This window comes from Sturnira hondurensis, unplaced genomic scaffold (assembly GCF_014824575.4).
Source record: "Sturnira hondurensis isolate 20B ecotype Veracruz unplaced genomic scaffold, ASM1482457v3 Scaffold0008897, whole genome shotgun sequence".
Classification (NCBI taxonomy): Eukaryota; Metazoa; Chordata; class Mammalia; order Chiroptera; family Phyllostomidae; genus Sturnira; species Sturnira hondurensis.
The window spans coordinates 3,966,907-3,991,027 of NW_028081528.1; the positions used below are offsets into that span (position 1 = coordinate 3,966,907).

The following is a 24,121-nucleotide window of genomic DNA, read 5'->3' on the forward strand; positions in this document are numbered from 1 at the left end:
ATCAGGGAAGTGTCGAGCATTTCAGCAAAAGTAGCTACTGTTAAGTGGCAAATGGAGTAGAGTGAAAGTCAGGTAGCCAATCACAGGGCTAGTTCAGGAGCCCAAAGTAGAGATAATAGTACCTTGGATTGTTTATGGTTTTGGCATTGGAGATAAGAAGTAATTCAAAACTGGATAGGGAGTGTCATGGGGTCACTAAGATTTCTTGCAGGAGCAATGGTGGATCACCATGTCCTTTCCTGAAATGAGGAATGTCGTGTGCGGTTTAAGATCATGAACTTCAATCTAAGGCATCCAAGTGGAGGGTTTGAATGGGCAATTCAATAGACAAGTGTGGAAGTGTACTGCTCAGAAGAGAGCACTAAAGATGAAAATTTGAGAGTCAGGCATCTAGGAATAGATTTTGAAGGCATTTGAGTCTTAAGAATGGATGTCATTTGGACCAGCAAAATGATATATTGGGTTGGCCAAAAAGTCCATTATTTTTCTTCTGTGAAATAAAAGACATGCTTTTTATTTTCACCAATAGCTTTCTTGATTTGGATATTTTGAGTAAGTCAGCTATCTCCCACTATTGGCTTCTAGTGGGTAGAGTCCAGAGGTGCTGCTAAATGCCTTCCAATGCATAAGACAGACTCAACAGTAAATAATTATTTGGCCAGAATGTCAATAGTACCAAGAAACTTTGCAAACAACTTTTGACACATTTGATCAGTCATGGCACTTTCTCCATGTGCTGCACAAGTCTTTTTTGGTGTTTCAATTGAGCTTTTACCTTTCTTGAAATAATAAAGCATAATATGCCAAAAATGTTGCGTATCTTCTTCCATCTTCAATATTAAGCTGGCTGCACAAAAATTCACCAATTTTGGTAATTTTTTAATGCATGCTGATATACAGCTTTCACAACACAATCTAACAAAATTGTTTCAAATGAAGTTAAAGACAACTAAGCACTACCACAGCCATCATATGGAAAAAACGTAATGGATTTTTTAGCCAAGCCAATATATTTTGTAGAAATAATTTTTACCACATGGTTTAAAACATTTATGTCAATCTTCTGCATAATATTAGTATACTCAGGGACAAACAGTTTCCATTTTTGAGTAACATTATTCTAATATGACACTCTTTTTTTTATTCTCAGGGAGAATAAAAAAGCATTAATTAATTAAACTTACTTTATAACACAAGTAGTTGGTACTTATCTGTTCTTGAATAGGTACTTATTTTTGCTTTTTAATATATTAACATGGATTCTTCTGCTCTCACTTCATGTCCCCAGAAAATGTATTTTCATGGTAATTTATTGGAATATTGTTTAAATAATTTCTTATGTTAGGCAATTTTGTAAGTACCATGTGTTCCCCCCAAGAAATTGGTTTAAGGGTACAAATCTTTTCAAAATTAACCAGCTATAATTATCATGTAATTTGTTTCTTTAATAAGTCCTATTTTATGTATCTCTACTAGTTCATTTCATCAAATTTTTATAACTTTCCCATCATATGGTCTAACTAAAATATGAAATATGTTAACTTGTGGTAATTTAGAAGCAGATTTTCTTCATTAAGTATCTCTAATTTCTACTAAAGTGATACCCATAGACTTATTCATTTTTTTAAAGAAATGCTTTTATTGTCACATGACATTATAAGACCTACAACCCCCACATTGCTTACAGATGGGCATAAATTATGAGAAAAGTAAAGGAGAAACTCTTTCTGCCCAGTGTTGAAGCGATTGCTAAGCAGAACAGGAAAGCAGTCGGAAAACCTTCCACTTTATTATAAAAATGTAAACAGATCTAAAGTGAGGCTAGAATTAGTCATGAGATAAATACACTGTTTAAAGAACCAGCTCATTTTATGGCTTCAGTGATAAAATTTAAACCTCTACTGAATTGAAGTATCTGTCTAAAAATACTTCAAAATGATTTAATACACTGGTAAAATTCGTTTTTTTTATCTAAAGTTTTAAAATATTTTTAAAAAATATTATCACCTTCATGCGCCTTACAGATTTACTAAGCCAGGGCCTGAGTACTGATCAAGCCAGGGGTTGACTCTTTTTGCCTGTTTATCCAGATACACTGGATGAAATAGCTCCTGTGTGTTCCTGGGAGTTTGTGGTTATGTATTATTTCTGTATTTGTAAACTTGTTTTAAAAAGAATGCCTTTGCTGAGTAATTATCTCGTCATCTAAAGTATATGTATCATCACTCAGTCTTGTGCTTTTTCTTTGTCCCGAAGGAATTGCCTATGACCCTCTGATGCTGAAACACCAGTGCGTTTGTGGCAGTTCCACCACCCACCCCGAGCACGCTGGACGGATACAGAGCATCTGGTCACGGCTGCAAGAGACGGGGCTGCTAAATAAATGTGAGGTAATCCTGAATTGGCCACACTCTTTTACTTACTTAAATAAATCATGTAAAGAGGCCAGTATTTGTTAGAGCAGTTGTAGAAAAATTTTAACTCTGTAGCCCCAACACCATGATGCGGGAACCATCATCAGCACAAGTAGTATAGAGCCCGTGACCTACCCAACTGGGTTGGGCACACAGTAGGTTCTCGGTCAGTGTTGACAGACTGATCAGCTGCCTGATGTGTGTGAGTGCTATTATTGCAGCATTTTTTTTCTGTATGCATGCTGACATTGCTATTTCTAAATAGATATCATTTATTGAGTTAATTGTCTGAGAAGCTCTTTGCAAACTTTTAAGTGCTAAGTAGTTGTTATTCCTTGTTGTTAAGTTATACTGAACTCAGATACAGGTCAGTTTTGTCTCATGGAAATGAATATATTTAAAAGATTAATTATCTTCTTACCAAGAAAAGTCAGTTCTTTTTATTGAAGTCACTGTTGTGTTTATATTTTTATAGTAGATGTTTGACTACTTTTATCAATACTTCTTTAGACTCACGTCTATAGATTCCTGATGAGTTCCATTGGTTATTTAGAAAAATTTGTTTCTTTAGGCTTTCAAAGGTTAAAGTAAAGCTGACAACAATTCCAAAAAACTACAATTTTCAAGTTTGGGATGAAATGAAATGGGCAGTATTTTGATTATAGTTAAATCATGAGGAAACCAATACACTGAGATCATATTAAGTTCACTGTACTTCAATAAAGATGCAATCTTTTTGACTAATTTTGAGTTCATTAATTTTGACAACCCAAAATGAAGTCAAGAAAATTTTTGAACATAGCCAATTCAGTTTAACGTGAAACTATAAAATATTTCAGTTGAAATAACAATGGCGAAATGGACAGAGTGTTTTTCAGAGTTAGCTGCACTTGTTTGTATTTGATAGTGTGAATTACATCAGTCTGATCCTTCTCTGCAAAATGGTAAAAATGACTGACTTTTGAAGATGCAGTCGTTCATTCAGGGCATTCATTTTAATAATAAATTATTTTCTTTATTGATTTTCTCTTTTGAAGATGAATAATATCTTGCAGGGGAAGTACATGGTTATTTTCTTTACATCAACTCATAGATAATGTCTATGGGTCATTCAGCAACTGGGAGTGTTAAGGAACACACCAGCACACTGTGTACAGACTTAGTTTTGCAAGTTTTATTGTATATTTATAATAGAATTAGCAAATGTTTTTCATATTTTAAGTGACTTTGACTAAACATATTCTTTACCCCGAAATCCCAAAGTGAAGGAATTTGAACTAGGTTTATTTCTCTGATTCTTCCCTGAGCAAAAGTGTAGTACTTATCTTTTGCTGGCAGCATCCATATTATATGGTAGAAGATTTTTATACTCTTTGGTAAAGTTTAGAATTACTGGTACAGTTTTCATGGTTTTGATAATGCAGTTTGGAGACTGTCTACACAATCTTATTTGGAGTACATAAACCAGCAAGGGGACCTGTGTGGGGTGGACTGGTCTTAATGGACCTTCCTTCACGTGGACATCCCTGTCCCACTTCCGTACCTACTATAAATGGTTTCCAGCTTGGCAGTCTTTCTGTACTTTTGCCAGCTGAGGCATTGCTGCTATTTTTTCCCTGTTAGGTCTTTATTCATTCCTGGGGCCTTACCCCAACCATCCAAATTAGTAGTGGCTGATCACAGCATCCAAGTGCATTATTAGATGGTGGTATTCCTTAAATCTTCTGCCTGAAGCAACACTGTTTCTGAACAGAGCAAAGTGCAGAAATATATGGAATGTAATGTAGTCCCCACTGACCTCAAAAACCTGTTACCACCCCTGTCTGACCAGTCATCCTCTTCAGTTCCTCATACATCACGTTATTTTACTCGTGTATTATTTAAAACCACAAAAGTTAATTTCGACATCACACTGACTGATGGGATAGCACTCAGGGTGAAACATCAGAAGCTTTGTGGGGTTGACGAGAATGGGTGAGTCTAGCCCCAGACCAGAAAGTTAAATCAGAGTCTCTCTGCCAAACAGTGACACAATGAACAAATAATGCACTTGAAAGCCCAGATCAGCAGATTTAATCTTTTTTATTCTTGTTTATTCTATTATAGTTGTCCCAGTTTCCCCCATTGCCCTCCTCCATCCCACCCACCCCCCGCTCCCACACTGCATTCCCCACACCATTGACCATGTCCATGGGCCAGATCTTAAAGGAGACAAGCACAAAAGTCTGATAATACTTCTCAATAATGCAAACAGAACACACTTTTTCTTAACATAGTTTGGGAGCAGTTCACTAGTTGTTTGCTTTCTTAGGTGATGAAGTCATTGCCCATATGTATTTATTTGCTCCTATATTTAAAATATCTATGGCTTTATGCTGACCTAATCCCAACATAAAATGGAATTTCTAAAACCACTAAAACAATTAACTTTAAGACATCTAGGAATATAATGTCATGGTACCTCTGTGAATGATTTTAGAAACACAGAGTAGACTTTTTGGAAATAATCATTAGCTACACAAATGTAATGCTTTTATAAAGACTTTTAGCTTCCATGTAAGATAAAACATAGTACCCAAAGGTCTGAAACATAGAACCAAAAGAAACATGACTTCTTTCTGATTGTTTCTACATGAGAGTAGGGGAGGAAATCAAATAAAAAGGGAACATACATAGATTGTTGCAACCCAGTTCAGCCCATTCAGAAATAGTGAGTCTTAGCCTGTACTTTCCCCAGTAAACACAGTTGAAATAATTGATACATGTTTATTGTGGACTTTCTTGTAAAGTTTCGGCTTGACACCTTAATTCTAATGTACACATTCATTAATCTATTATTAAACTCTCCTGCAAGGATCTAACCTTTCTATCTCAAGCCAAACTATTTTGAAAATGTCAATGCCATGGAGGGAAAAAAAACACAACCAACCACAGAAACATATAACAAACCTTTCAACAATTCACCAAAACTCATTATAATCAGTTGCTGAAAAGCCAGGAAGAATGTACACCATGAATGACAAGTGATCAGGTACAGGGGAATGTGTTACCTGGTTAAAAAGCAAAAAAGTTTCTTATGCTTGAGATCCCCCTGGTTAGTATTTATGAGCCTTTTAAAGGAATCAAGGCCAATGACAGTACCTTCTACTTGAACTTGACATTTTCAGTCCAAGAGAAGAAGTTAAGTTCCAGCTTGAATGTGAATGAATATTCACCATGATGGCCCAAGGTCTTAAGGAGAATCAGATCTGCCTTTTTAAATGGCCTGGGTAAGACTATCAGGAAGTTGAAGTCCAGCCCTGTTCCTTGGTTTCGTCTGTAGCGGGCATTCCCGAGAAGGCAAAATCTGTGTGCGCAGGACTCTAGGCACTTGAGCACCAGCCCTGGTGGCTAAGTTATCACTCTCTCTTGACGGATGTGGACAAATTCCTCTCTTGGTCGTGAAAGTAAGAACTCAACTCAATCATTCTATTAGGTTTTAGAGAAAGGGGTAGAATCAGGTAGGGATATAACACATCCAAGTTGGGTCATGTATTGTTTCTTGAAGTCCAGACAGCAGTTTGCCATCTTTGACCACATTTTCTTGCCATTGTCTGTGTAGCCAGCCATAGTCAGGGATCAAACTGTGCTTTGACATAAGGAGTTGACAGACCTCTGGGGACACACCTGGCCAGCAAGCAGAAACCTGTGGCTGGGTAAGTGGCTTTCATCCATGTACGGAGCTTCAGTTCTTCTGGAATACAGAGAAGAGACAGCTTTCCTCAGTCAACAGAAGTAGACAACTTTGCAGTTAAACAGTGATGATGGAAAAGATGACAATTCGAAAACATAGAAAGGGCTCAGTTGTTTCAGAACAGTAGCCTTACCCACAAATCAAACTATGTATTGTGTCATTTCATTTAGCAGTGCAGGAAATTAACCTCATGGGATTCTTCAAGGGTTATTTTTTCACATTGGAGTTGGCCTTTGTCCTGCCATTAATTATCTGTACTTTGGTCAAATCATTTAACCCTACCGATCTTTGGTTTCCCCATGTGCAAGATGAGGCTATTAAGATGGATTTTCCAGGATCTCCTCCAGCTCCATATTGTATAAAATTAGATGACTAAGGAGTTCATTTAGAATATAACACTTTCTTTGGTTAAATGTAGACAAGATTTTGAGACTGTTTTAGTAAACACATTCCTTTTAGTTGGTAAACGGTAGTGTAACTTGGCTGTGCTCACTAGCCAGAGCAAACATAAGTCCTCATTACATTAGATTGTAGTGGTTGTGCGGATTGACTTCCTTTGGCATGATGTGGCACGGCTTTTAAAAAATTGAGATGCTTAGTAGTCCTTCATGCCAATATCATTCCATTTTTCCCCTCTTGAGCCATCCATACTTAGTTTAGTGATTTGGTTGAGAGGAAAGTCAAAGCCAGCAGCTTTCTTGTCACCGTAAGAAATAGATCTGGAGGGGTCATTTACTGTCCTCTGGAAGAACAGGCTCTGTGACTAGGTACTAGGTTTCTCAAGTGTGAGTGCCCCTGAAGAAAAGAATGCACTTTTCTGTGCTTAAAACGTTGCAGACTGACCCATCATCGGTTAGAAACGCGCTTGGAGTTGTTTTTCTGAAAGCGCTCATGACTCTCAGCCCCACCAAGCCACCCACAGACATTCGCTTGCTCTCACATTTGTTTTGAGAATAATAACATTTTATAATGCTTTTGTTGGATTACACTTTATGTGGAATTCGCATTGCTTCTTTGTGACTAGGGCTGAATAACTTTGCTCTGCTTAATTCCTAAGTGAAAAAGCATAAGCAACATACTGTGCTGCAGTGTTTTAACTCTTGTGTTCAAGTGCCAACTCAAAGTAATCACAAAACAATTCCGTGACACAAAACCAAGCTACTGCTGCCCCTCTGGGACTTCCCCACAGTTCCACTGAGAAAAGAGGAGAGCAGGTTTTGTGTAACAACTTAGGGTACCAAGGATCTCAGGGCTGGAGTCTCCAGCACACTTTCCTGCACACACATAGGTGATTTTGAAATACCTTTTGCAAATCTAAATAAAGAAATACAATACCCTTTGGAGAAACAGTTTTTGGAATGTGCATGTTTTCTGACATCAATGGTACAGAGCACTGAATACTGCAGGTTACTGGAAATTCAATTAAACATTTGTTTTATAGCGTAATCTAACTAGATGGCAGCACACAACAGCTTACTGTTTTGTTTAGTTGGCAAAAAAATATGTTTTTGTGTTTTAGAATCTAACTGCAAAGCAATAAGAAGAACTCAAACAGGGAGTCTTGTGAACTGTTTCTAAAGATACAGCAAGCTTAGGAAGCAGTAGGAATGGTGCAGATGGGATGGGTAAACCAGCGTGCACTGGCATTGTTCTGAGAGAGATTAATAGGTCACAGTGGAGTGGACCCAGGCAGGTAATACATTAAAATGCTTGTGCAGCCTATAATCAGAATTAAGATGATGTGAAATTTCTTGTTTTGATTTTTATTTCTTCAAAAAAGGAAGCATTGATATGGCAAATGCCCAATGAAAGGAAGTAAGACGACACTACTCTTCTGAGTAATTTAGAAAGTGATGTGGGTTTTTTTTAACTGCCACTTATTAACCAAATATTTATTAACAAAAACAGTTACGTTTCTCTACCATCTGGAAATTGTAGTGTTAAAGTAACACAAAATATTTGCTGTGACAGTTTGTTTTACACATGATTGTTATATTTAAGGAGCAGTGCTTTGACTCACACCATTAAAATATTCATTTACAATGGTGTTTAAAAATAATTACAATGCAAGACATTCAGTGGAGATAAAAATTGTGCAAATGGGGCAGTTATAAGGGAAAACTTTTTTTTAACTTTCTGAGGAGCATAATGATTTGAAATGGGTAGAAATAAAATTTAAAAAAAATGTATAGCACAAATGCTTTTAGAATTCAGACTTTTATTATGAAGAGGAATTTGCTGTTTACCTGAAGTGCTTTTGAAATTACTCTACTCCCTGAAATATTTTAAAATTAAGTTGTAATGACTGAATCAAGCAGTGTTACAGGCAAGTAGAAAGCACTTGTTATTTTGAAGATCAGATAGATCTTTTTTACCTCAAAAGTTTCTTTGCTGACCAGTTATATTAATTGCTTATTAGACCCAAACGTCTGCCAGTCAGTACTGAGTCAGTATCTTGAATTCACTTATGAACAGGAAAAATGGACAGGTCCCTCTGAACATGTGGTTCCCAACCTAGGTTTCCCATTAAAATCCGTGGGATGGTTCTAAGTACCTGAATGCCCAGGCTGCAGCCAAAGTTAATCAGAAGCTCTGGAGGTAGGACCCAGGAATCTGTACTGGTGAAATCTCCCTAGCTGATTCCAAGGTACAGCTAGTGTTAAAAATCACTGCCATAGAAACTCAACTGAAGTTTACAAAGTTTCAACATCGTAAGATAAATGAAGTAGAGACAAACAGGTCATTGGAGTCAACTATTTGAAGACAGAGCCCTACTGATGTTTACCTGAGAAACAATAGTGGTGATAACTCCAAACTTTCATATATTAAAAAAAAATCAATTGGGAAAAGTATTCATTATTTTAATTGTCACAGTCTAAGAATTAAAAATTACTCTTACTTTTTAATTATAATTAAGTTTATAAAAATCGGCTTCAAAGAATAGGATCCTTGTGAAAACCCTCATAGTCAGATCTCCTGTGCCTCAGCCATAGTTATGTATCACTTCAGTCATTGTATTTGCTTGCCTGACGCAAACTTATAAGTCAAAATAAGGGGCATTTTATTGAGTTTTTATTGTGTGTAAGGTTATTTCACATAGAATCTTACTATTTTAGGGCTAAAGGGGGGTTTGAACTAATTTGGTCATACATCCTTATAGTTATGTGTGAAGCAGCAGAGGCCCGGACAGGTGTCTTGTAGCTGACTCTGGGCACATTAAGGGCACAGGAGAGTCAGAACGCAGAACTCAGGACGCCCGACTGACAATTCACTTTCCTTCCATCTGACCAAAAGAAAGGACCAAAGCCTGCTGGGCTGCCTGCCCCCTTCCTGTTTTCACCACCATTTCTATATCAGCAAGTTCTGAGGAGCACAGGTTATTAGACGATGAAAAATACATGGGAGGAGAGAATGCAATTGGGGAGGAGGGGGATAAAAGCTACCTTTTACATAATATTTGAAGAAATAATTGGTTATAGTATTTGAAAACTCCAGGAGGTACCCCTGGGCATATGCGCGAGGCCAGATTTTGTGTGTGTTGAAGAGAGAAAGTGTATGAAGGCTAATGAACAGGCCATGAACTGATTCATGAAATATCAAGTATGGAACTTGTAACAAAGGACAACTTTGACATTCAATAGTCATTTATGGTGCTTTTATTCTGTAAGTCTGCAGCCCTATGGATTTTTGTAGGAAAAAATTCTCATCTCTTTGTTTAGGGATACTGGATGAAATATTTTCAGAAAATGAGATATTTCAATGGAAATTCTTGCCTAATATGTCACCACTTTGAAAATGATTAAAGAAAATGGGGTCTCCCCCAGCACAGGCAGGTACTTTGACTTGTCAAATTTCAGTTGGACATTTTCTCTTAGTTTGGAACTGCCGCAAAATAAGCCCTTTCATGTCCTCAATAATACCAAACCAATGCAACCCATCTGTTCTGCTAAATTATTTCTAGTTCCCTAACCAAAGGCACTGCTTTTTCATGCATTTTATCATGATTTTATGCCCTTTATTATATTTTACAAAAGGTTCTGATTCCTCGAGGGCCAATGAGAACTGATTAGGACACTGGCCTCAATCCAGGCTTTGAACACAGGAGGGGAAGGAATAGAACTGTTTCCTTTTTTCCCTGTGCCTTGGCAGGAAAAAAAAAAACATGAATCTATACCGTGTGTGTGCTCTGTGTGTGGGTGGGTGTGGGTAGGCTGCATTTCATCCTGCCACAGTATGACTTTGTAGACCATGTTCAGAAAATTCCTACTATAATCAGGTTGCATTAATGGGCTTTATTTCAGAAAGACTATTTCTCTAGGAAAAAACCATGATGTCTTGTGAGACTCTATGATATGGTGGTTTTAAGCTACTTGGGTCAAAATTTGAAGGGGAATGTAGACTGGGGTTCTGAACAGAGTAGGCACTGCGTGCACACGAGTTCCTTTCCAGCTGTCCGGAAGACACTGCCCAAGTGGGAGTCATAGAGAATGGAAATTTCATAGTGCAGGCATCTTGCATTGTAGGATTTCTTTATTAAGAACATGAAAGAGGAGCTATAAGCTTTCATTCCCAGGCCTAGGTTAGCAAGGTAATTAAGACCTGTATTTGGGTCTCAAGTCAGGTTTCAAGAAAGACTCAAATGAGTGCCCTCTCTTCCATGCGTTGTGTTTCCAGAGGTACTCAGAATTCTCAAAAAGCCTTTTGGTGGGAATCATGAATGGACTGTAGAGAGACATCCTGCAGATTAAATATCTCTGAGAATGGAAATCACTATCTCCCTAAATTACAATTATCACAGCACTTTCTCCTACTTTGTGACTCATTATGCTGTTGACCTTTGACTTAAGAGAGCATCGTGAGAGAGAAATGAAGGGGGAAAGGGTGCACCGGAAATAGAAATATGGGAAGGGATTAAATAAAAATATCTATATCTAAACATAGGCACATAACATAACAAATAGCTCATGATGATATCAGAAAATGAAAACTGTTGGAGACCTCACGTTGAGAGGGAAGATGAAATTGACAAATCTGAGACAGCTGGTAACAGCGAGGCCCCACGGGAGGACTCCAGGAGACTCCCTCAGTTGAGAAGGGGGGAGATCTGTGGCCATTTCAGGCTTTAGCTTAGTCATCCTTCAAGTTTCCATAGCAGGGCCCCTGTGAGATATTAATCTCAAAGCATCCTTTCTCCAGATCTTTCTTCTAGGTAAAAACATTTTTCATATTGTTGTTTTCCCCCACAGCTCTTTCTGTAGAAACATGTATGTCCTGCTTATGCATCTTACTCTCTCCAGAAGCCATAGAAGCAGAAGGTGCTTGTTAGGAATAAGTATTCCTTATATTTAGTGTAATTCTTTTTTAAAGAAATGTTTCATAATAATAGAAAGAGCAAGTACTTCCTGGAAGTCAAAAGGAAGTAAAAAAGGGGAAAAAGTGGTATCACAGCATGAAAAGAAACTTACATTTTAATAGTGACAAGGAGGACAAGAGTGTAAATTAGAACAGCATACTCCAAGAATAAATAAATGTCAAATAGGCTGGGCTACATCCTCGATCTTTACTGTTGGTCAGCTGATATTACATAAGAGGATGACCGATACTCAGTTCAGCAGGTGTACTCTTGTGGTTTGTCAGCGCTTGAGCTCCTGTCAATAATTGAATCTTGTTAGCAGGTTATTTTTTTTCAAATGCGTGACTGAGAATGAATGAGAAAGGACCTGGGGCAGGCCCGGAGTGTGTGGTTGGAAGTATATATGATCAGCTAAAGAAAATATAAAGATGCATTTCTGCTTAATGGTAGTCATTGTCATATTAGAGGCAGCAATTCAGTTTAGAGCTAAAATATATTTATAGAAAAGGAAAAAGGGAAAAATCAATGAAGATTTATGATATCAGTTGAAATGCGGGTCTGATTATTAGCTATGGCACTCACATTATTTAAGACATAGATGTTTCACTGTACCAGTATATAAAATGTTAGTGGCTATGGATTTCTTAGTATCATAGAAATGAGAGCAGGAAGCCATGTTATTTCATGGTGTTCGTTATTCTGCCAGACAGGGCTGGTTGCCACAGCCTGGTTTCCAAGACTCTGCTCATTCCAATTTTAGGTGACTCAGACCCTAGATTTACCACTATTTTTCTTGGATTTTCCACAAGCTGAAATCTCACAGCTAAAACATTTTTCTTTAATACTGGCTTTGAACTTTTGCTTCCTAATTTTATCTCATTTCTTGTCATTCTATTGCTTTGGTTGTTCTGGTCTTCCATAAACATTTCCAAAATTAGTGCTGACCATCAAGGCATGTAGATCAATAACATGTGCGTTTATTGATCAGAGCAATGACTGACCTGATGGCCATCATTCAATTTGCCTTGGTCTTCAGCATTAGTTACACACTTGATTTTCAATAGTCAACACTTATCTGGGAGTAATTTCTCTGACACATATTTTTACTTTACTAGAAATGTAAATTGGGTGTCAAAAAGAAGGAACTTCAATCCTGTGACAAAGAAAATTCCATAATCATTCGTTTGCTTCTTTGGCACATAATGACACAGTGTCAAGAAATTTCTGTTTTCTCTCATTCCTGTTAGGTTCCTGCTACCCCATGGGTCTCCAGCACTCCTCTCTCACTGTTACATAACTTATTTTCAGTGATAAGCACAACTCTGCCCTCTACCCAGTCAACCCCTAGGAAGTGTCAGTAAATTGAGGTTTCCTGGCCTGCTCCCTCAGAGAGTCACATATCAGCAGCAGCCGCATCACCTTAAATTAGGGAGATTGACTATGGAATTGTCCTGGTCCAGAGAGAGGTATTATTGTCACCTGATGTTTCTATGTCAACTGCTCATTCCATGGTCAGAAACACGAAAGGACAGCATCTCTGAACAAATTATCTCTGAATTTCAGTGTCACAGTTCTCTGTTAGTAAACTGCCTTGCAAGTCCCTTATCATGATATATGTTTTAAGTAAAATATTAATTCTGTCTGGGTAATTTTAGGGAACACAGTGACTTTCAAAAGTTAGGCTAATTCATTTCATATGCCAATATGATGTTTGCAGATATATTTGCATATATGCGAACTGAGAAATGTGTCTAGGAAGAACACTTTGCATGTTGATTAACTGAGCTCTAACTTAACATGTGAATTTGTCTATATTGGATGGCCATTCTTCTTAATTGAAGTGAAAGTCTGTGCCTAGCATGTGTGCCAAGGCACTGACTGAGTCTAGAATGCCTCAGACTTTCTAGAATGTCTGGTTAAGCAGTGGCTATCATTTTTATTTCCATTCTCTTACAAACTCTTAGTTTTATAAAATACATGAAAAATGAAATATTACAAAAGCAAAATATAATCAAAGACATAAAAGGTTATATTACATTCAGCAAACATAAAAATGTTCTGTCACGTTACTCTAAAAGTTTCTAAATATTCACTTTGAACTCTATGCATGTCTCATCACAGGCCATTCATAAACAATTCTGGACTGTTGCCAATCCCCTAGGACATACTCTGAGTGACATTAGTCTACATTAACACTACTGCTAGCTGCACATATGTGGGGTAATTAGCATATTTGTTATAATCAAATACACTAAAATGTATTGCCTTAAGTCCTTTAAGAAACAATACGGAATTTGTTTCAACAACTTTTTTAGGTGAGTGTAAAATAAGATATTGAAGAATTTACTTCCCAGCTAAACAGTAGGCCCCATTTGTTTTTAGGCTGATACTTTTACAAAGGAGGCCATTACTAATTTCTTTGGTATAGATCTTTTATGCTACAGAAGAATATGCTTTATGTCAGTTGCCCATTGAAGCATAAGCAAGCCATTGGTTCTGAACCTTGCATACTCTCATTTTTCAAATACTATTATGGTACTTTACTAAGCAAATCAGTGTCACATTCCTGCATGATGAAACTCAGCCCATTATTAATCATCTTAAATGTGTCTTGGGGCCTTATTTTCTTCTGAATGTTGTCAGTGGAGTAAGGTAGGCTTCTGCTGTTTTCTTTCAGCGGGTTCAAGGTCGAAAAGCCAGCCTGGAGGAAATACAGCTTGTTCATTCTGAACATCACTCACTATTGTATGGCACCAACCCCCTGGACGGACAGAAGCTGGACCCCAGGACACTCCTAGGTCTGTATGGGCCTCCGTTCTACTGAGAACAGCACATTCCAGCACTGTCATTAGTCAAAGCTGGTGTCAGTCCAGAATACTTGGCAAGCAGTGCGACAGAAAAAATCAGCTTTTCCATCAGCATTGCTCTGTGGAATGAGCCGTTTACAATAGAAGCCAATGCAGATTAAGAAAATCGTGCACTAGAAAAATGGCCATGCAAGTACCATGATGTTTACTTTTGAATTCATCTTTATTTGAATAGCATTTCTTCACTGTGTTTTGGCATACAGGAATAAATGCATGGTGGAGTTCGTTTGCTTGCATTTTTGAACTAAAAGAAGAAAGCTTTTTACATTCCTTATGCAAATTTATCTTCACCTTTTGCATTTGTTTTGTGTCCTTCAGTTCTTCCTTCCCATGATTGAAATGTAGAGGGCGTAGCACTTGTTTTTGGTGGGAAGTCCTCATCGCTAAGCCTCGAAGACTACATGTTCTAGTGAGATGGCATTTTAAACCTTAATATAATCTTCTTAATGTCTTAACTGTGGAATTAATCAGTAAAGTAGATGGCAGAAGTAGAAAACTAATAAATATAATTGTTAGTTAGTGTAATATTTCTCAAACCTTTGCCATCAGATTTTAAAATAAAATGAATGTTGCACAAGTTTATATAAACTTTATATGAGAGAGAGAAATAACAGACTTAGAAAAAGTTCATTCCCAAACCTTAGTTTAGTTAAAACAATTCCATTAAGTTTATTAATAACCCTTTATAAAATGGAATAGCAATATATAACATGGCAATACATGCCAAACGGATATTTTTAAAAACTATTCCAACCTTAAAAAAGGCATCTTAGGGCTTTTTCTTGTCTCCTTGTTTCAACAAAACCTGTTGCATCAGTTCTAAATTATTGGACTCTCTCTCCTAACTCAATAGTTTTTTAAAATGATTTTGTTATTTTGTTCTAAACAATTCAAAAGCAAGTATGTGACATGCAGTAGGCAGGCATCTTGGAAAAAAATAATAAGGGGAAATTAACAGTTACCCATTATAATACTTACAATCTGCCCTTTTAAAAGGAGTGGCAGGCCTCCCTACATTTATGAGGTAAAGGCAGGTGGGCGTACACACACTTGTATGTAGGGAAGTAGTGGAGGCTTGGAAGAAATTGACAGAGAGGGCAACACATGGAGATTAATTTGCTTTTCAGAAAACATTATTAAAATTAGATGATAAGAAACAATTTTTGTAGAATTAAATCTATATATTTGTATAAAGGCAAATAAGTCAATCTAAACATATACACTCTATATTTTTTCCTTTTTGTTCAAAGAAGGAAGCTCTACACATATAGATGCTTTTACATAAACTACTTTATTTCCTGTGGATACTATATGATAAATGTACTTATTTTTACATGGATTAATAATCTCATATAATTTACCCAAAGATAAAGTAAACTTAACTTTCATATTTTTATGAGGTCAAAATATGCATTTGAAGAGAGGAAGCAATGTTCATTTGACTATTTTTTTTATTTAATGAAGAGAAAGCAAGTAGCAACTTTCCCCATTTTATTTTATTTTATTTTTATTATTTTTTTACTATGGTCTTTTAAAAAATATATTTTATTTACTTTTAGAGATCAGGGAAAGGAGGGAGAAAGAGTGGGGGAAAAACATCAATGTGTGGTTGCCTCTCGTGTGGCCCCCACTGGGGACCTGGCCCGCAACCAAGGCATGTGCCCTGACTGGGAATTGAACCAGCAACCCTCTGGTTTGCAGCCTGCACTCAATCCACTGAGCCACACCAGCCAGGGGCTTACTATGGTCTTAAACTATAAATCAGCCTGGACAAAGGACTAGATATTTTGGACTTAACTGGGAAAAACTTAAGTGTAGGTATTAGAAAGATGTTCCAAAACAATTTTCTGTATTTAAGAGAAAAGATCTGTTTGTAAAAGAAATGAAGTTTAAAGTTTGATGACTTGCAACTGTTACTTATAAAACATGGCAGTGCCACTGTTTTGAAAAACAAAAATTAATATTTGCACACAAAGATTTTCTCAAAATATCCAACATAAATATCATTTAAAATTTTGATAATTTAAAATTAATTCCAATGTGTAATTTAGACCTTGGACAATTCTTATGTGTGTATACAATGAAAATACCAAGAACCAATAATTTAATTTTTAAAGTTTAAATCCAAATAAATTGGCCACTTATCTCATTAGTTTTGGGTATTTAACTAATACCCCAAATATTTGGGTATTATATTATACAATATAATACCCAAATACACTGGGTATTGAACTTGAACTTGATGTCAAGTTCAAAATACACATTTTTTTCATTTGCACTTAGATTTTTACTGATCACTTTCTATCTGTTAGCAACTACATTTGAAAAATTAACTCATACAGTTTACTATTTTCAAAACAAATATTTTCTGTGACATTAAAATCTAATTGGTCTTTTATGGGATAATATTTATACAATTGGTGATTTTAGAGGTTACATAGGCACCTCTCAGGAAGCAGTGCAATAATTTCGATATTATATACAGGCTACATGAGTAAAGTTGAATAAGGATATCGTGTTGTTCAATCTTGATGTCAAGTTCAAAATTCAACTTTGACAACCACTTCTAACTACTTCACTTTCTCATGTGGATCCAGAAAGAACAGTGTCCTCAGTTTCAGATCTAAGTAAATAATTCCATCCTTTTTCAAGTTTAACTTTTTGAACTTTTTTTGTTCTTTATATAATTTGAATTCTTATGGCTTGTTTTTTTATTTATATCTAAAAAAAACAAGATTGAAGCTCCCACATGTAAATGTACAGAAATTTATAAACAGAAAGATATTACTCTTTCTGTATCCCTATTTTTCTCTCTTCCTCCCCCTTTCCCTCCTACACAGATTGGTGGTCGGTGGGAGGTAGTTTGTCAATGCTCATGCCAGTTGAATTTAAATTCATTCATTGTATGAAGTTCTGAGTTGAACTGGTAGTAGTCCTCTTGATAGTTATGTTCTGGAGTTTGGGGGAAAGATTTAAATACGAGCTCATTATGACTAAGACCTGTAAGTCTTTCTATCTTGAGAGATAGCTATCACTTATAAAATAATAAGATTTGAAAATATACACCATTTGTCTTTTCAAATACTCTGGATCTTGTAAGGTGACACTTTAAAAACATTCTCTCCAATCATTTTTGGTGCAAGGTTTTCCTTAACATTAATATTCTTGTCATTCTTACTACCAGTTTTCATGATCATATGGCTAGCCAGATCTGACTTCCTGGATAAGGCAATATAGTGTTACTTTTTAAAATTGCAGTCAATTCAGTAATTTAAAATAGTTTACACAGTACTAAATTTAAATTATTGATTATTTATCTTCTTTGTATTATGTAAACATTACTAAGTACAATTTTTATGCAGAATATCTTTTCTTTTTTTAAATTTTTTAATCTAATTCTTGTTCAAGTACAGTTTTCTGTCTTGTCTTTTTCTTATTCACTTAGAGTTTAAAATCTTTTTTAAAAATTACTTTATTGCATTGTAATATTAATTTTATTCCTTTTCATTATGGAATGAAAAGTTCAGACATTAAAATATATAATATTATACATTTTAATTTCACACATGACATATGAATACATCCTTGCAAAATATTCAGTAATGTAGAAATATTTTTATTATGAGCAACAACTTAAGAAAACTTTACCCCTCCCTAAACTACCCATAATTTCTCTTATGTATCTTTTATGGATGTCAGTGTTTCAGGTTTAATATTTTTCATGACTTGTTTGTTGTTATCCTTTTTTAATAAAATCCTTATATATAATGAGATATACTATTTTTTCATTTGTACTTAGATTTTTATTGATCACTTTCCATCTGTTAGCAACTACATTTGAAAAATTAACTCATACCATTTATTATTTTCAAAACAAATATTTTCTGTGACATTAAAATCTAATTGGTCTTTTATTGACATGGCATGTGAATTTCACCACCTACCCATTTTTAATTTTCATTATGATTTCATTGATCACCAATAGAACAAATGGATTGGGGAAGGTGAAATAGAGACTTGTACGTGCTTTTACCGCTGACCTCCTGAGTGACCCATCAGAGCTATTTCCGAGCCTTTTGACTACAATACAGAAACACCCACTGCCTTCCCTTTTAATTACTTTACAAGGCAGATTTTGGTCTAAAAAGTTTTAGGAGTAGTTATTCTAGTTTTCTCTATTCATGTGGTAGATAATAGAGAAAGTAAAAGTGCAGATAAACAAAATGATTAAAAGTCCAACATGGTTAAAAATGAGACAGTCACAAGTAAGATTTGGGTATATATTTTTAAAAAGATATATTATATAGATCCCCAAATAGTGTTATCCTCTTTGTACTGTGTTTGTCACTTGTTTGTTTAAAAAGTCGTAAATACTGGGGGGGCGAAGTATACTTAGTCTTAGTTATATCCAAAGTAGAAATTCAAAATAAATCTGAATATTTGAGTAGATATTTTAATATTTGAAACATTTAAAAAATGACAATGTATTTCATAAATCTTGTATTTAAAAACCACATTAGAGGGATATAGTCAGTGAATAGCTGAGTTATTCATGATACAGTATAAATTTAAAAAATATTGCAATGTACTATACAGTGTGTAGGGCGGTTAAAACATACCTTAAAGCTCAAGTGTCATAGGTATTTGTTCATAAGGGGCAATAGAGTATATCTGTGTAATACTTTGATTCATTCACCATCAGCTTTTACCTGTCTAAAATTAGACCACTTTCCTCATGAGTTAAATGATAAATACCATGTGACATAATACCTGCTAAACATTTACCAAAAAAACCTGTAAATTAGTTTTTAGGAATATTAAAATTTAAAAACTACAGTTTCAATTTATATATATTTTTTATGTCTTCTTACTGTGTAGGTGACACTTCTGAAAAGTTTTTTTCTTCATTACCTTGTGGTGGACTTGGGGTAAGTATGAGTTTGTTTACTGCTCTTAAATAACAAACTTCTAAAAAGATCTCCTTTGATTTCTTTATTTAATTATGTTGAAGGCTGTTTCTCAGTAAAAGTTACACTCAACTGCAGGACTGGCTACGTAATTTGTAGGGCTCGATGCCAAATGAAAATACAGATTTCCTTGTTCAAAAACTAAGAATTTCAAGATGGCAACAACAGCGAATTAAACCAAGTGTGGGGCCCATCTAAAGTAGGGCCCAGTGTGACTGCACAGGACACATGTTCACAAAGCTGGCTTTGCTAGACCTTTATATACCTGGAGAAAAAGTAATATGAGAGGATCTAACCCAGTTTTGTAGTGGAATTCAATCTGCAATGCAGTCACATTGAGTGTGCACATACATCATAATCCCGATGAAAATCACATAAACTTCACAAAGCGCTTTGCATTGTGGGACATTTTGTTTGTGAACCTCTTGGGGCTATTTTTGTCTTCAATAATTAACAAAGTCTTTTTGACCCGGGATATTTATACCACATTGGAAAGACATATTTCTTCAAATCCTGCGACATATGAAGAAAAATATCTACATTTTTGTGGATGATTAGAACGTATTCTATAGTCTGCAATCTATTTAAAGTTAGCCCTTACCAATAATAAACCATCATCCTGTAGAACTAAATGCTAAGTCATGTTAGGACAACATAATTCTAGGTCAGGTTTCCAAGAACTAAAAAATTTAAGTCACTTAGGTTTGTTAGATAGTTATTGAAGGGAAAAAACAAAACTAGTCCTTTGTATGACTTGTTTTAGGCAATATTTTACTACAACTAAATTTTGTACAGAGAATCCCCTTGTGTTTTCAGCTTATTCTTTCATTGTAGTGATGTTAGATTCATAAAGGAACCTTTCTATTCATTTCCCTGTGATTTTGCCCTCTAGAAATAAGAATGGCAACTACAACTGACATCTATTTGGACTTTACCAACATACAAGAGGTTCATAACAACTTGGTGAAAATAGTCATTGTTATTAACACCATTTGGCAGACAAGAATCTGAGATCTCAGAGAAGTGGGGTTGTTTTCCTGAAGACACACAGTTAAGGGTAAAAGGCTGAAAGTTTGGGGAGGAGGGGCATGTCCATGTGGACAAGATCCAAAAGAGCATTTCAGGTTCTTCTACAGATTTCGTCTTTAACAGGCTGGCCACAGGCCCTGGGGCCCAGCAGTGCGGCCATGTGGCTGATGTAGTGCAGTCCCCTTTGTGGAACTGCACCAGTGAGCTTGCTTTGTGATCCCCAGCTCAGGAAAATCACCACCTCATATTAATCTTTGCTAATTATAGCAAACTTCTTGTGAAACCAGGAGCTTGCAAAATTACTTTAGGAAGCAGAAGACAAACTGATTTTTAAAATGGGTATCACTGGCTCTGATGTTATTGTCTGACATCCCAAGTGGCCATTTTAAGAGAATGGCTGATTACCTGCAAATGAGGCAAAGAATGAACCAAATCTAAGGACAACTTAGTGGGTCTGGTGATGGGGAGGAAATGGAAACTATTGAAAGAGTGGTGGTCATCAAAGTGCCATCACTTACAAGTACATTTATTTCATAACCTGGAGCTGAAATGAGGGCAGCTCCCTGGGACCCACCTGCCAAGTCTGTTCCTTGAACTCAAAGTACCTCCACTCAACTGCTCTAAAACCGTAACAAAGTAGTTTCTTATCTTTACCAGAACTACTCTAGTAAACTCTTATATGTGCCCAATGAATGACTAGTGTCTACTACTTCGGCCACAGTGGGTGTCCTCAACCACGTCCTCAGACACTGACCTGACCCAGATGGTGGCAGTGGTGGATAATCTAGCGTAGGCAGGAAGAGGCAGGAGGAGGAAGACTGAGTAGCTTGACTGCATCAATATAGGAAAAGGCTGGAGAGAGGTACCTCTGTTTATCTAATTGGCCTAGGTCCTAAAATGGTATTTTTGTAGGTGTAGATGGCCCTGTGTGTGTGTGTGTGTGTGTATGTGTGTGTGTGTACACAGCTTGTCCTATTGATGCTCTAGAGAACTAGTTTGATTCAGTCCTTTTGTTGGTTGCAGGAATGAAATTATGTTCTTAGACATTAAGGTACCATTTTNAGGCAGGAAGAGGCAGGAGGAGGAAGACTGAGTAGCTTGACTGCATCAATATAGGAAAAGGCTGGAGAGAGGTACCTCTGTTTATCTAATTGGCCTAGGTCTTAAAATGGTATTTTTGTAGGTCTAGATGGCTGTGTGTGTGTGTGTGTGTGTGTGTGTGTGTACACAGCTTGTCCTATTGATGCTCTAGAGAACTAGTTTGATTCAGTCCTTTTGTTGGTTGCAGGAATGAAATTATGTTCTTAGACATTAAGGTACCATTTTGCCCCCTAAGATCTTCGGTTTTGATATAAGTCCTAAGAGAAACTCTAGGTCCTTTGGATTTGCATTAGTCTCAATTTTTACCTCCAGGACAGTTCTAGACATATTAAGTATGTGAAAGATACCCAGTGTGAACTTTGAGTGGCTTAACTTGGCAACATAGGGGTACCCTAGTGAGCTTGGAAACCATTGAAATTGCTTTTGTGTTAGGACATTCTTCTGGTTCAAATTATCTAAGGTAGACCTTTTGGTTTAAATTCTAAATACTTAATGAGATCCCCAATTGTTAAAGGAAATTCAAGTTACCTAGAATATATGAGGTCTGTCCAGAAAAAGTTCAGCCATTGTTAATATAATGAGAATGGTTTACGCAACATAGATATAACTTGGCAGCCAAGGAAAGTGGACTGGAATAAGCATCTTTAAACAATGACAACTTCACTGTACTTGTCAGTGGGGGTGGTAGATGGCATTGAGTGAGCATGTGTACTGTGTGGCCATCCCATTCAAAATGAGTGAATAGAGCAATGAATCTGCATCAGATTTTGTGCTAAGCTTGAACATCCCCCTTTGGAAACTATTTGGATGATTCAGAAGGCTGTAACTATGGTGATTGGCAGCTTCATCATGACAACACATCTGCTCACGCACCACATCCTGTGCAGAGTTTTAGAACATCAAATCATCAGGTGACTCAGCCTCCTTATAGCCCATGTTTGGTGCCCTGTGACTTCTGGCTTTTCCCCAAACTAAAATCACCTTTGAAAAGAAAGAGATCTCAGACCATCAATGAGACTGATGAAAAGACAATGGGGCAGCTGATGGCAATTGGGAGAACTGTGTGAGGTCCCAAGGTGCCTACTCTGAAGGGGACTGAAGCGTCATTGTCCTATAAACAGTGTTTCTCATATCTTCTTCAGTAAATGTCTCTATTTTTCATAGTACATGGCTGGATACCTTCTGGACAGACCTCGTATACCTTCCTACTAGATGGGTTTATTATATACCTACTGAATGCTGGTGATTGATTGGCTTGTGAGGAGACTGCCTGGGACATTATGAAATCAGAAATCTCCCCCTACAATTCCATGTGATAATTCAACAGTGTTGTTCAGGTAACTCAGTGGGTGAGTGGTATTTAAAGTGCTTTATAAAGCATGCTCTCCTGAGTTGCATTTTGAGCAACAATCTCAAGGTTTCTGAATTCCTTTGTGTTTGGTTTTCATTTTGTTTAGTTACTATGGCATGACTCATTTCTGATTACTGTGTGATTGCACTGCAAGAAAATGCACCAGTAGAAAAGAGCATTTTACTAAATCCCAGGACTTGGTCATTGTATAGCGAAACGGATAATTAAGGGACTCGGGAAACAAGAGCCAGTGCGGGACCACTTTAGTTCTCACTCCTCGGGGTATATCACTAAAAATAGTGATCATTTTCCTGGCCATCTGACCTGCTGCTGTGTGAAGAAATCTTGAAGTCATTTCTCAGCATTATTTTTCCCCCTTCACTTGATAGGCCACAAAAAAAAAAAAAAAAGAAAGAAAGAAAGAAAAGGAAAAAAAACCCCACAAAAGCAAGGACGAGCAGGCTTTTATGATAATGTCGTCATCAGCTCCCGGCTTCAAACGCTTCTGCGGCTTTTGAGTTGTCATTTATAACTTGGAACTGAATCGACCCATAATTCCCCTGATACACTTAGAGAAATTGATAACAGACTCTGTACTTCTTTTATGGCTCGGAGGAGGCAACTCCAATCACATCACTATTGGCAGGCAATATTATTTTTTGACATGGTTGTAAAAGTATAAAGGGGCTTATGGCATTTGTTTAGATGAGGAATGGGCTCTCAAGCTGTGCTGGGGTTTACAGGCCCAGATTAGTGAGAAGCGAAGGGAATATGATGTTTGCAAACAGGATATGATTTTATATATAAGTTTGGGTTTCAGGCTCTGGTCCCTGGGGAAAGCCTTGCAGACAGCAGAGAATTCCACTTTTATCCTACAACAGGCAAGCTCCCAGTGCCAAAAGGCAGAGAAAGAAGCGTGGTCAGTGGGCAGTGTCAGAGCCTTGATTGGAGGAGGAGGAACTGCGGAAGAGGCAGAACAATTCCCTAGGAGGAATGAGGAATTGCAGAGCCTGGGCAGAATCTGGGCCAGCCTAACCGGCCAAAATGTGCCAAAAATGAGGCTCCATGAGCTTAATCAAGGCACTTTCTCCAGCAGCAGCTCGGTCAGTCTGTGCACAGGAAGCCGGCTTTCCATTGCAAACTTTTACTCTGTCCATATTCTATTTGATTACACCTAGCTCTGACACACTGTGGGGGTAAGGGATGTCATTTTTGTGATTTGGGGAAGGGGAGGTGGGGAGGAGAATTAGGTGATTGTGGGGAGGTAATTTAAGGCTCATTCCAGTTGCTCCGAGGTTTCCAGCAG

The 24,121-nt window shown here is 36.8% G+C and overlaps 1 protein-coding gene across 1 annotated transcript in view; it reads left to right on the forward strand.

Annotated features, from left to right (window-relative positions):
• Positions 1-24,121, forward strand: part of HDAC9 (histone deacetylase 9) — an 835,653-nt gene that overhangs the window by 593,369 nt on the left and 218,163 nt on the right. The window contains exons 16-18 of the mRNA XM_037056286.1: positions 2,257-2,390; positions 14,178-14,298; positions 19,246-19,295. Coding sequence (XP_036912181.1) covers positions 2,257-2,390; positions 14,178-14,298; positions 19,246-19,295 — 305 coding nt within the window. The remainder of the gene's footprint in view (positions 1-2,256; positions 2,391-14,177; positions 14,299-19,245; positions 19,296-24,121) is intronic.